The sequence below is a fragment of the Aythya marila genome (genome assembly GCF_965140915.1).
Source record: "Aythya marila genome assembly, chromosome: Z".
Classification (NCBI taxonomy): Eukaryota; Metazoa; Chordata; class Aves; order Anseriformes; family Anatidae; genus Aythya; species Aythya marila.
The window spans coordinates 44,314,117-44,326,998 of NC_139080.1; the positions used below are offsets into that span (position 1 = coordinate 44,314,117).

General features: G+C 37.8%; 1 protein-coding gene across 4 annotated transcripts in view; it reads right to left on the reverse strand.

The window, feature by feature from the left end:
- Nucleotides 1-2,173: 2,173 nt before the first annotated feature.
- The window catches only part of TUT7 (terminal uridylyl transferase 7), a 33,838-nt gene continuing 23,129 nt past the window's right edge, over nucleotides 2,174-12,882 (reverse strand). For 2 of the 4 annotated variants that reach the window (XM_082782882.1, XM_082782883.1), the window contains 10 exons: nucleotides 11,849-11,938; nucleotides 11,646-11,759; nucleotides 11,461-11,538; nucleotides 10,615-10,792; nucleotides 9,382-9,429; nucleotides 9,181-9,272; nucleotides 8,578-8,693; nucleotides 6,652-6,977; nucleotides 4,854-4,930; nucleotides 4,273-4,683 (listed from right to left, as the gene is read on the reverse strand). In XM_082782882.1, the coding sequence (XP_082639008.1) occupies nucleotides 4,489-4,683; nucleotides 4,854-4,930; nucleotides 6,652-6,977; nucleotides 8,578-8,693; nucleotides 9,181-9,272; nucleotides 9,382-9,429; nucleotides 10,615-10,792; nucleotides 11,461-11,538; nucleotides 11,646-11,759; nucleotides 11,849-11,938 (1,314 nt within the window). In that variant the 3' untranslated portion in view covers nucleotides 4,273-4,488. The other 2 variants (XM_082782884.1, XM_082782885.1) reach the window with 2 other exon arrangements.

Consider the following 12,882-nt stretch of genomic DNA (forward strand, 5'->3'; position numbering starts at 1 on the left):
CCGCTGGGAGTCACCTCCTTTACCACTGAACATACAAGTGGTGAAGCAGAAATCTTCTATTAGTTTATTAATGTTACATTCTACATTCATATTTAGCTGTAAACTGTTAGTTTAGCTTATTGCAATGAGTTTTGACACTGTTTTTTAAGAAACGTTTTACTAATGCAGCGCATCTCTTCAGAATTTTTCTACGTATGTGAAGAGTCGCTCCCTTGCGAGTGTACTCCCAACAAGGCAAGAAGGCTCTTGGATAAAAAGAAAGTTATTGAGAACCTAACTGTTATCTTACCTTGATTCCCAGTCATAGCATGGCTTAAGTTGGAAGGGGCCTTACAGATCACCCAGCTCCACCCCCCTGCCATGGGCAGGGACACCTCCCACCAGCCCAGGCTGCCCAAAGCCCCATCCAGCCTGGCCTTGAGCACCTCCAGGGACGGGGCAGCCACAGCTTCTCTGGGCAGTCCATGCCAGTGCTTCACCACAGTTTCTTCCTTACATCTAGCCTAAACCTCTAATCTTCTAGTTTAAAGCCATTACTCCTTGTCCTATCACTCTGCTCCCTGACAAGGAGTCCCTCCCCACCTTCCTGTAGGCCCCCTTTAGGCACTGGCAGGCTGCTGTAAGGTCTCCCCAGAGCCTTCTCTTCTGCAGGCTGAACAACCCCAACTCCCTCAGCCTGTCTTCATAGGAGAGGTGCTCCAGCCCTCTGATCATCCTTGTGGCCCTCCTCTGGGCCTGCTCTAGCAGGTCCATGTCCTTCTTGTGCTGGGGGCCCCAGAGCTGAATGCAGTGCTCCAGGTGGGGTCTCACGAGAGCAGAGCAGAGGGGGACAATCACCTCCCTCACCCTGCTGGCCACGCTGCTTTTGGTGCAGCCCAGGGTGCAGTTGGCTTTCTGGGCTGCAAGCGCACATTGCTGGCTCACGTTAAGCTTCTCATCAACCAACACTCCCAGGTCCTTGACTTCAGGGCTGCTCTCAATCCATTTGCTGCCTATCCTGTATTTGTCCTTGGGATTACCCCAGCCAATGTAGGACCTTGCACTTGGCCTTGTTGAACCTCATGAGGTTCACACAGGCTCACCTCCCAAACCTGTCCAGGTCCCCCTGGATGGCATCCCTTCCCTCCAGTGTGTTGACTGCACCCCAACACTCAGTGCCATCAGCAAACTTGCTGAGGCTGCACTCCATCCCACTGTCCATGTCACTGCCATGAAGTTAAACTTTGCTGGTCCTAGTACTGGCGCCTGAGGAACACCACTCATTCCCGATTTTCACTTGAACACTAAGCCTTTGACCACAACTCTGAGTGAAACCACCCAGCCAATTCCTTAACCACCACGTGGTCCATCCACCAAATCCACATCCCTTCAACTTAGAGACAAGGATATCGTGTGGGGGCAATGTCAAATGCTTCACTCAAGTCCAGCTAATTACAAATCCCTTCACTAAATTTTATAACATACAAATCCAGCAGATATGTAATACCTCATCATCTGTTTATTTTCTGTAATGCATCATTGTGTTAGTAAGTTATGACTGTGCTCTTTAACTGTGGTTTACGCAAAGATATTTACTGGTCATTTGTGTAATGCCTGTACTGTGCCGCCCAACTTTAGAAATTTTATTCTAGGGCTAAGCCATTGGCATCTATACAGACTTAGTAGTTGTGTAAAGAAGCAGCAGCTTCAAGGTGGCAAGACTGGTAATCTACAGAACAAGTCTGCAATTGGACGTGAGTTTAGAATCTCACATTTTTTAACGTTTTACTGTTAAACTACAAAATATCACAATGGGAAGAGGGTGAGTATGTATAAATATGATTTATTTCATTTTAAAAATACCTTATATTAGTGAGATTCTGTCTTAGCCTCTTGGAGGTTTATACAGGTAATTCTCATCAGCAAAAAATGAAGTTGCAACAGAGTACTAAAACCACACAAGAGGCATGTCAGCCTTTCTACTTGTTGGGGTATGAGTGAAAAACTACAGAAAAAAAAACATTTTTTAAGGGGGAAAAATGGCTTAATTTAAATGAAGACATAAATTACAGAAAAAAAAAAACTATTGTTTGTTGCTGGCTAAGACTGAAAATATGTCAAGAAAAAGATTTTTTTTTAAAAGCTCCAAATATAGAAGTTTATAAATAGCAGGTTACAGATGGATGAAAATCAAAATAGGATCTCAGCTCCTTGAAGTCAAAGTTCTAGCTTTCACCTTTACTTAAAAATAGATAGGTAGGGAAAAAAGATTTAAACATGATATTTCAAAAACCAGATTATTCTAACAAGTTAATCATTAACCTTACATTTAATCAAAGGAATACTGAAAACTACAACCTAAGAAGAAATATAGAAACTTAAGTCTGAATTTTGTTTTTTTTTAAAATTTATTTAAAAGTCATAAATAACAGTGGTTTCAGTTTTACGACGTAACTAATTATCTCCTGAACAAGATAGAGAGTACATTACCAGCTCTGGAAGGACTTCAAGTAAAGCTCAAGTTGATAATACTACTTAAATTCTTGGCTGGTCCAAGGATTCCATTCACATTTTATGAAAATGGACGTGTTTTCCCCAGTTGCCATATATCATTTCTCTGTTACATAAAGCAGTTATGTCTGTATCCCCAAGGTCATGAAAAAGATTCTTAGCAGCATCAAACAGGACTGACCTGTTTCATAGTCCTTTTTTTTTTTTTTCTTCTTTTTCCCCTCTTGTACACAAGCACAGCAGCAAATGAATTCCCATAAAATCACAGAAGGGAAAACAAAACAAAACAAAACCCTTAATGGCACTGCTTATCTGCAGAGACTTTTACGTATGTTTGCTAGTGTCCATGTTTTCAGTTCTCTACATGGGGGAAAAGAAAACACCACAAAAACCTGTTTGCAAACACAGCTGTAGCAGTCTACAAACATTTCATACAATTTTACACAAGGATTCAGTAAACAATCAACATTTATAAATATTTGCTCTTTCAAAAATTAGTTTTTGAAGAAAATACATATTTGGCTTGCACACAATTTTAGTGCATTTTAAAATGGTCAGGCTGAATGACAAAACCTTGGTCCATTTTTAATACCTGCCCTTATCTATATGATTTACCTAGTAAACAAATACAAAATGTGGTGGCTTTCTATTAAAATGCTGAAACAACCTATTTAAGAGCAGGGGTCCATGGTATGAGACCAGAAATCCAGTTTCTTTTCCTAGCAATTTGTATTAAATTTAAAGAAACATGGGTATTTAAAGTTGAAGATTGTTTATGCTGCTGTCCTGTGAATCCAGATGCTTTAGCCAAAGTAAGTTTTTAAGTGAATGAAGGGCCTGTATTGCAATTTAACAGTGCTTCATATCCCTCATGATTCTTGTTGGGTCCTCTTCTGTGAGGCTTTTCCCTGAGTCATGTATTTATTGGAAAGGCTGCCTGAGATTGGGGGGGGAAAAAAAGCATCACACTTTAAAGATTTAAAGGTTTCAAATAATATTAAAAAGAAAAAAACACAGACGTAAAGCAAATGAAACAACCAGACAGGAGGAAAATACTGTTAAGTCAAACTACAATGAAGTCACACACAGATCAACTTTATAACATCAGCTGCTGAAGCACAGTAGGAAATACTAAAATATAAACAAGGAAGACTATTTTTTTTTCCAACTAAACAGCTAATGACAAATCGCTTTGTGCTTTAAATGCCCAAACTTTGATTTGAAAGAGTTGTGCAATGCAAACAGGAAGTACTATCCCCACCCCACAAAAAACTGAGACTCTAATGAGGTACTTAATAGCAGTTTAGTCTTCAGAAGTTTTTGAAGACTACTCAAATCCCCCTTCAGGTGTCTCAGAAGAGACTTATATATATTTATATATTTCGAGGGGGGGGGAGGAAGGGGGAGCTTCTAAATGGTTTGCAGTTGCACTCAAAACTCAAAGTAATAAAAAAAAAAAAAGTGCAGTTGCTTTTAAAATCTTCATTGCACCAGTTAATAAGTTAAGTGTGTGAAATTACTGAAAGGAAGCTGCAGTGGCAACCATGCATCTAACACAATGCACAAAACATCTCTGATCCAGAGAGAGTACATAAAGGCCTTTATGTCATCATCTGACTGCTACTTGTAAGTGTAATTTTAACTTTCTTGCATTTTGGCAGCTCAGACAAAGGATGTGCTTTCATAGTCTCTCCTAAGTTAGCTGATCATATGGAATTCTAGACGATTACTCTGAGGAAGCCTCACAAGAAAGTGCTCCACATGTCGTCCCTGAAGAGAAACACAGAACCCCGTGTATGCCAAAACAGAGGGAGAGAAGAGAAAGATTGATAAAAACACCATATCCTTCTGCAAGATAAATCTATCAGAGTTAAATAAAGAACAAATGGCTGACAGAATTAACATGCCTTATATGTTCTGCTCCCAAAACACAACTGAAAAAAAAAAAGCACATTTCCAGATTAAAAAAAAACACAACTGTTTTCATTTCAGAATTATCTAGCATCCTGTCCAGACTACTGCTGTGTTCAGCAAATTGGGCAGAGTTCCCGTTAGGACTGATGGAGAAAGCAAGTTAAAAATGCATGCCTTTGCACAGAAGTTCCGAATTGAAATTAAGACATACAAACCTGACTGGGGACTCAAAAATACTTTTCCTTTTTGTTTCTTTTTTTCTTCATGTATAAGCATTCCCTATAAATAACACATATATATTGATGAATGAACAAAACTGAATTATAACAATAACCCCCCGCCCCCAAAGGTTCTCCTTGAAAGCTTAAGTAAAGCTATTTTTAGTTACTTTGCATACAAAAAATATTTAAAGAGAAAAAGATCCAGGAAAAGGAACATATAGCATTTACCTGATTTAATCGACCACCATGTTTGGCAACAGTTGGTAAAGAAGGGGATCCACACAACGCTTCTAGCTTTGATCCTCCTGAAAAGGTCATGACATAACCAAGATTTACTGATCTGAAACTAGTTTCCATCTCAGGTATCATAACATAAAAAAAAATACAAAGATACTTGCAATCTACTTTCATAGCACAGAAAACACATGCCATTGCTATTTTCCTCCATTTTATAATATGGAAAGTGGGCACAATGAAGTGAGATGCATCTATAGATAAGCATCTAAGGAATCTTCTCCGAAATCTACAGAGGAATACTGGGATCTTCAGAGAACAAATGAAGACATGGGGTTAAGAGAACTGTCCAAAGTCCCATAGAATGTTTGTAGCACAGCAAGGAACAAAAATTAGATCTCCTGGGTACACTCCTTCGTAGTCTTCTACTCAACTACAGAGAACACTTCAGGCACTAAGCAAGCAAAAAACAAAAGCACAACCTAGACCAATTTTCCCCCTCTTCAAATTCAAATATAGTAATTCCCAAAACACCCATCATTCCCATCAGTGACTACAAAACAGTCAGACATACTCATTTTCACCACAGCAAAACTCAGCATGACGGCAAATGAAATGGTGGCAAGATATGCTCAAAGATAAAGAAACTCAAAAGTTAAATTTAAATTTGACATGCACCTTCAAAACATCAGAAGCTGGATGGCCTTACTTTATAAACATCTTTTTTGTCCTCCTATTTCTTCTAGTGGTTTATCAAATTAAGAATACTTCCAAATACTCTGAAAGTTCTCAATATATTTGCAACCATTTTCCTACCACTTCCAGTATTTTGGTAGCACAGTCTTATGCCCTCTTCTGCTAAATACATCTGATTAAGAGTCTCCTTACCTGAGCTAGAAAGAACATTTTTGCTAAGAGAGAAAAGCTGGTTTGAAATGATGTTTATGCAACAGATTCCTGATTTTTACTTTAAAATGTCAAGTACTGAACAATCTGTAGAGCACTTTTTCTATAGTATGAATTTAAATGCTCTTAGGTTTACTTAAGGGAAAACTGTAATGCTGTGTTCCTTTGGGAGCTAGCTGAAAGTACCATTCATCATCTTAAAGAAATTCATTTTTATTACAGAGTGATTTTCATTTACAACACAGATGATGAGAGATCTGTCTAATCTGAAGGATGACTTAGATACTGCTTAGCAGTTCATTGTTTTGTTCAAGTCTGTCAGTAAAGATCTAGGCGTGGGGCCCTTTTGTAATTTTTTTTTTTTTAAGCTCGAAGTTACAATTTGACTCCAGGAAAAATGATCAATTAAGGAGGAACACTTTATTTTATTTCATTCACAGTATTTTATCTGAGCAATTTATTTTATTTAGTGACATTGTGGTCACTAAATATTTTGTGTATGGGAAGATGTTGGGAAGAGCTATAAGCTAGCTTTTACTGCTATTTCAGTGCACCAAAATAGAAGCTGTAATTTGAAATGTTAGCAAACTCTTATGTAGAGAGGACAATGAAAGCAATTTCAACATAACACTCTACTCTTTTTTTTTTTTTTTTTAACTTCCATCTTACCTGCTAAGAGAAACTATGTCACATCTGAGGATATGGCAGAGTTTTGAAAGGTACATGAGGAAGGGAAAACTGACCAAGTGTGACTACATTTTTAAAACATGAGACAGCATTCATGTGATGCAATTCAAACCAAAAACCTTTACCTATTAGTCAACACCATTAAAAATTCCCAAACAGTAAATTCTGCCTAAGCTACTCAGGTTGATCAGCTTCATACCTGCAGCTGCTTTATACTGTGGACACTCCTTTTTGATATGACCTTCTCTTCCACAGATGAAACAACGTTTTTCTCTTAACTCTCTGTCTTCCAGACGCTTCCACTTCTCTGCTGATTGCCTGGGACTCTTTTCTCTTCCAGTTTCCACTATCCCCCTTGTTGGTTTGCTCTTCGGAGGTGTAAATGGATGCAACTTTCCCTCTTTCACTGAGCTTTCTTTTTCTGTTGTTTTGTTCTGGGTTTCTTTGTCCTCTCTGCTTCTTTTCTCTTTGTTTTCTGGGTACCTCTGATTTTTGCTATCTTCATAATCACGTTGCCGCCTTACTCTACAAGAGGAAAAGGCTACAGAGTTCATACACCTTATACTATACATACATGGAAGAAAAAAACCCACAAGCATCGCATACGCACAGTAAATGTATTTCATGTATTTCCTCAGATGGTCAAATAAAGTTAATTCCTTTGACTCTCCCAACAAACAGTCCTATACTGATATAAAATGCATTTAATGATTTAACTTTGCAATTATATTACAATACAGGTGAAAAACTAATAATTGTATCTCAAAAACATAAAAATGTCTGTAGGAAGATCTGTGTGCTGTAGGTGTAAAGACAGTGGAAGAAAAGAAACACCAAGCAAAATGCTAACAGATAAAAATAGGATATCATTCTTGTACAATTTTATCAGAGGTCTAGCTTCCTTCCTTCCCAAACTGTGTACATTCACAGTATCTCTAAAAATCTGGGAGAAGATTCTAATGTTCAAAGTGACTTACAGTGTTGCCTATTAGCAAGGACACAGGTATCATTACTGGGTTTATTTATCTTTTTATCTATGACCTGGAGAAGGAGCAATATTCCGAGCCTGAAGATGACAATAAGCTCCTTTGTTCACACAGATGCAGCACTAAGGGCAAGCAACTGGAAGAAACTGAATGAGTCGTCAAAATGATAGCAGACAAGTGTCAACATAGATAAACTGTGAATAATGCATCCGGTTATACAAGCTCTAAATCATGTCCATACAATGTTGAACTTGGAACTGGCAATTAGAACTAAGAAAAGACATCTTGGAAAAAAATTTAAAGAAATCTCAAAAAAAAACCATAACAACTAACTGACAAACAGTATTGGCCAAAAAGGTTAATGTTTATCATCATATATACATTTTTTTTTTTCTACGTAAAACCATGATGTGCCAACATCTGAGTACTGCATGTTGATCTGGTCTCAATCCTTTAAGAAGGAAGTAGTGGAGATAAAGAAGGCACAGGGAAAGGCAGCTAAACTGAAAGGAGCAACTGTCTAAAGAGGAAATATTAAAAAAGGCCAAGGCACAAACTTGGAAAGAAGCTAGAAGGAAAGAAGCACAATCATGGCTTACAAACTCATGAAGGTCGTATCATTACTGACTAAATCCTACAACGCTATGCCTATGAAATGTTCATGAAACTGAGTTTGGTTTAAAAGAGGTAAAAGAAAGTACTAGTTTACACAGCATTTAGCATACTTCTGGAACTAGTTACCAAAGAAGGTAAACAGGAGAATCAGGTTCAGAAGAACAACTTAAAAAGATAAAATTGTAAATAACTCCAGTTCACAAATGACTACCACCAGAGCAGGTGCATGCTCGATCATCTCTTATTCAGCAACTGGAATGATGGTGGTATGAAAGAGAAGAGATTCCAGAAAACAGCCAACTAGTGTGCCTTCCATAAACAGCACCTCCTATTTGCAGTGTCTGTACAGATGCGTTGACTTTTGCTCTAATGCTGTACAGAATATAGCTGCATTTGTGCAGCTTTAGCTTGCACAAATTCTAATTTTCTAAAAATTCTAATTTTTAGAAGGAAGATTCTATTCTAATCTTCCTTCTAAACAAACCTAAGGAAACGTTGCACACGGATCCCAGAACTATACTCACTTTCTTCTCAAGGGACAATCTTTCATGAAGTGGCCAATTTTACCACAAATTCTGCAGCATCTGTCATTTGGTGCTAATTCTCCTTCTGTGAGTACTTCTGGATCAAAGAAGTACTCCTGAAAACAAAGAAAAGAAAAAAAGATGCATTTAAATTGCAAATCGAAACACTTGGCAATCAAAACAGATAAACAAATTTTGAACTACAGTAGGATTTCTGAAAAAGTATAAACCTTTTGTGTGTAGCTGAACTCCTGAGAAACCTGATGAGATTAACTGTCCACTGCTGCCTCTTCTTCACAGGCAGCTTGCCAACTACCAAGTCTGCAAGTTCTTTTTAAAAACACAGTCTTAAAGAATGGTAAGCTGTTTTTGATAGAGACTAAAATACTGAAAAATCTGCACAGTGAATATCTCAGTTTATCAGTATTCTGCATGCATCCACATTTTATATGACATGAAAGCAGTATTTAATAATGACTATACAGATTTATTAGAGAACTGTTGAAATTTAGGAGAGAACATAAGGAGACTGTAACCATGTTCCCACAAGTGATAAGTTATACATCCAAGAGCATGTACATACTTCTCTTAGAAGCAGCTTACCATTTTTGATTGATACTCTTTAGGAAATATTTTTACAGGAGTACCAAATACCCTTCTGCCATTGATAAAAGCCTTCATTATAAAATTTGTCACTAGGGAAACAAAAAAGAGAAAACATTATGAAACACCAAGCAAGCCTGGAAAATAAGATTTAAGACAAGATTGTCACTTTGTACACAAATTTGTCAACAGGAAACTTACTTTTTCTTGATAATCCAGCTCCAAGATTGTGATTCAAATCAAAAGGGTCTGCATAAAAAGCATTATAGACATTATTGAAGTCCAGGGTAAGATCAGCAAGACATGTATAACACATGGATAAGCCAAGGCAGCTATTTCACAATGCTCAATTAATACACTGAAATTAAAATGTTTTCAAACTTATAGAAAAACTCCACGGACACAGGATTACTGCAGTCCATCTCTAAAGTGACTTGAGTATTCTGGAGTGCATTAAGCATGGTATAGCTAGACAGTCAAGGAAAGTGATTGCCCTGCTCTGCTCTACACTGGTGCAGTCTCACCTCAAGTAATGCACCCAATTTTGGGTGCACAATACAAGAGGACAAAAAACTATTAGAGAGTGCCCAAAGAAGGGCAACAAAGATGGTGAAGGACCTAGAGGAGATGACATATGAGGCGCAGCTGAGGCCCTTGGTTTGACCAGCCCCGAGCAGAGCAGGCTGAGGGGAGGCCTCATGGCGGCCTGCAGCTCCCTCACGAGGGGAGCGGAGGGGCAGGCGCTGAGCTCTGCTCTCTGGGGACAGCGACAGGACCCAAGGGGACGGCATGGAGCTGGGACAGGGGAGGGTCAGGCTGGGGGTTAGGGAAAGGTTCTGCACCCAGAGGGGGGTTGGGCAGTGGGACAGGCTGCCCAGTAAAGTAGTCATGGCACCAAGCCTGCCAAAGTTCAAGAAGCGTTTGGATACTGTCAGACATATGGTTTGATTTTGGGGTGATCCTGTGTGGAGCCATGAATTGGACTTGATCCTTGTGGGCCTCTTCCAACTTGGGATATTCTACAATACTATGAAAGAGTAAGTTGTAAGTCATGAAAGTCACACGGGTCAGAAAATGGCTTAGGAAACACTTCTGAAATGGATCACTGGATTTTCTTGATTGAGACCTTGGTATTAGCAGTGTAATACATACATAGCATTAGCATCAGTTGTTCAAAAATGGACTCTGCAAAAATTAGTGTCAGTGAGAAAATCTCCAGGTATGAAGTCTGCTTTGTAGCTTCTTTGCAGGTAGAGAAAAAAAAGAACTTTTAGCAATAGTGAAACTCAATGGGAATTTTTATACAGACTTTAAAACATGAAGAAATAGCAACTTGAAATCTAGTCACAGAAAAATAAGAAAGCCATGTGAAAAGATCATTTTTTTCATGTGGGCATGAAAGCAATTCCACATGCGTACATTATGTGCTTTTACCTTCAATTACAATGTATTTGGAGGTCCACTGCTTCTTGAAAGTTGTAAGTAGATTCTTTCTCCTAATGCAGATGACATGTTCTTTAAAATCAAATTCTTCAGTGTAAAAACGGAGAAGTCCCAGCCACAGTTGCCCAACAGATTCAGTGTTTTTGCCAAAGTCAGGCCAAACATCTGGCTGAAAACGACAAAAATATTTTAATTTTAAATACTTACATTAGGCAGAATAACATTGTAACTTGGAACTCCAACAAGGCAAGCTTTATTCTATAAAGAAACATGATTCAGTTACTCCAGAGTACTTCCCTTCACAATTGGTATTAATAGACGAATATTGATTTTAAAGTGGTGTATTTTTTAAACATTAATGATTAAAGTGGAGAATTAATAATATTTCTAACATTAAATTTTGCCTGTTTTCCGAAAGAATTATTAATTCACTTCAAGTGCTCACTTAATACAAAACTATTCAACAGATTTAACCAACTATTGCCTGTATATGTAGCTTATACTTGAAGGAATTCTCTACCCAGTAATATGGCACATCCAACAACTAATCACGATTAGCACCTTAAAGTAATTTCTTTTAAATCTCTTTTTTGCAGATTATGCAGGTTTGTTTTTTTTGGTGTTTTTGCTGTTGTACAGATGCTTGCATTACTGAGTTGAATACAATCGACTATATTCCTAAAGCTTCACACTGGGATTTTCAAAGGAATAGCTACTCCAGTTACGTTTCTTTATTCAACCACCACATTTGAGGATAATGTTTCTTAAATTGAATTATTTTTGATTTGCAGAGCTACAGGTAGCACCATTTCGAATTCACTTTTCTGATTTACTCACCAACTCTTCTATCTTATCAAAGAAATAAACGTTCCAACCATCAACTAAAATTTCAGGCTTTTTTGGTTCTTTGTAGATCTGAAAAGACAGTATTAAACTCATTAGAAGAGCCCTTTAAGATTCATCACTGACATTCTTCTGGTCAATACTGTGTACAGATACTCATTTCTTTTGATATACTGTACCTCTTGAAGAACAGGGATGACAGGTGGATTTCTCTGTTGAAGAAAATAAAGCACCATAAGAGTATAAGCGTAAGAAGAAAGGCTACCTCGAGATGCGTCTCCTATGTCACACATCTAGAAAAAAAGAAACAAATTACATCTTTTGTGGTTATCATCTCTTGCTGCAAGCATTACTGCTTCTAGAATGTCAGAAACAAACTCACCTTTGTAAAGACTTTCATTGTGTAGCACAAAAATTTTACTCTAGGATCAATGGCTGAATATGATGACAGGAGTCTTGTATTATGCAAGGCCTATGAAAATAAGAAAGTCACGTACAAAATACAGAAGCTCTGAAGAAATGAGAGAATAAGCTGAGAACACATTTTTTTTTTTTTTTTTTTTAAGTCAAGAGACTAAAAGTCAACGAATGATTCCGAGCACTGTAGACTGAGTACATGTATACATGCATACTTCTTCCATTCTAATTTATTTAAAAATAGTAATGAGTTTGTGCACAAGAAGTCTTCAGAGTAGTGTGCTCAACAAACACAGGTGAAGCCCTGTGTAGTAAAGTGTTTACTGAGAAAGGAAGCATACAACCATGAGGTTATCACCTGCTCTGTTAAAAAGCTGACAAACAACCTTCATCTGCTCAGAAGTGGTATAAAGCAGCATTCACAGAACAGGATTTCAGAAAGGGAAGAATTCATCTACTACTCCATTTTCCAAATTTTTGGTAAAAAGTAAGATCATGTATGAAAAGATTTCATTTCAGAATGTGAGAGCCATCAACTGACCCATCTGAACGTGTAACTTCTAGAACAGAGTTTCAGACTTACTTATTGGTTGAGGTATCTTCCTCAAGATTCCCCTTGGGCTCAAACAGAAGCTTCATAAAGTTTAATGCTTCACTCTAAAACTTACTTTTCTTTGATGCTGCAAGGAACTGGCTACTTAACTACAGAGACATTGAAATAAACAAGACTTGTGTAAAATATCCAGCCAAGGTCTTTTTTTCTGAATCTGGATTCTAAATCATTGTCCCACGTCTCAAATGTTACACAAGAGCTGTGATGGGAAGTGAGGGATGGGAAAGCTGAAGTTGCATTTATTTGTCTTTCTGATTTACGGAAAGAATTAAACACCTAGAACTCTACTGCTTATTCTTACTGAGCAACTAATATATTGTCTTATACATGTAGATGTCCATTGACTGCACTCAGTTAAACCAAACCAAAACAAAAAATCCCTTGGC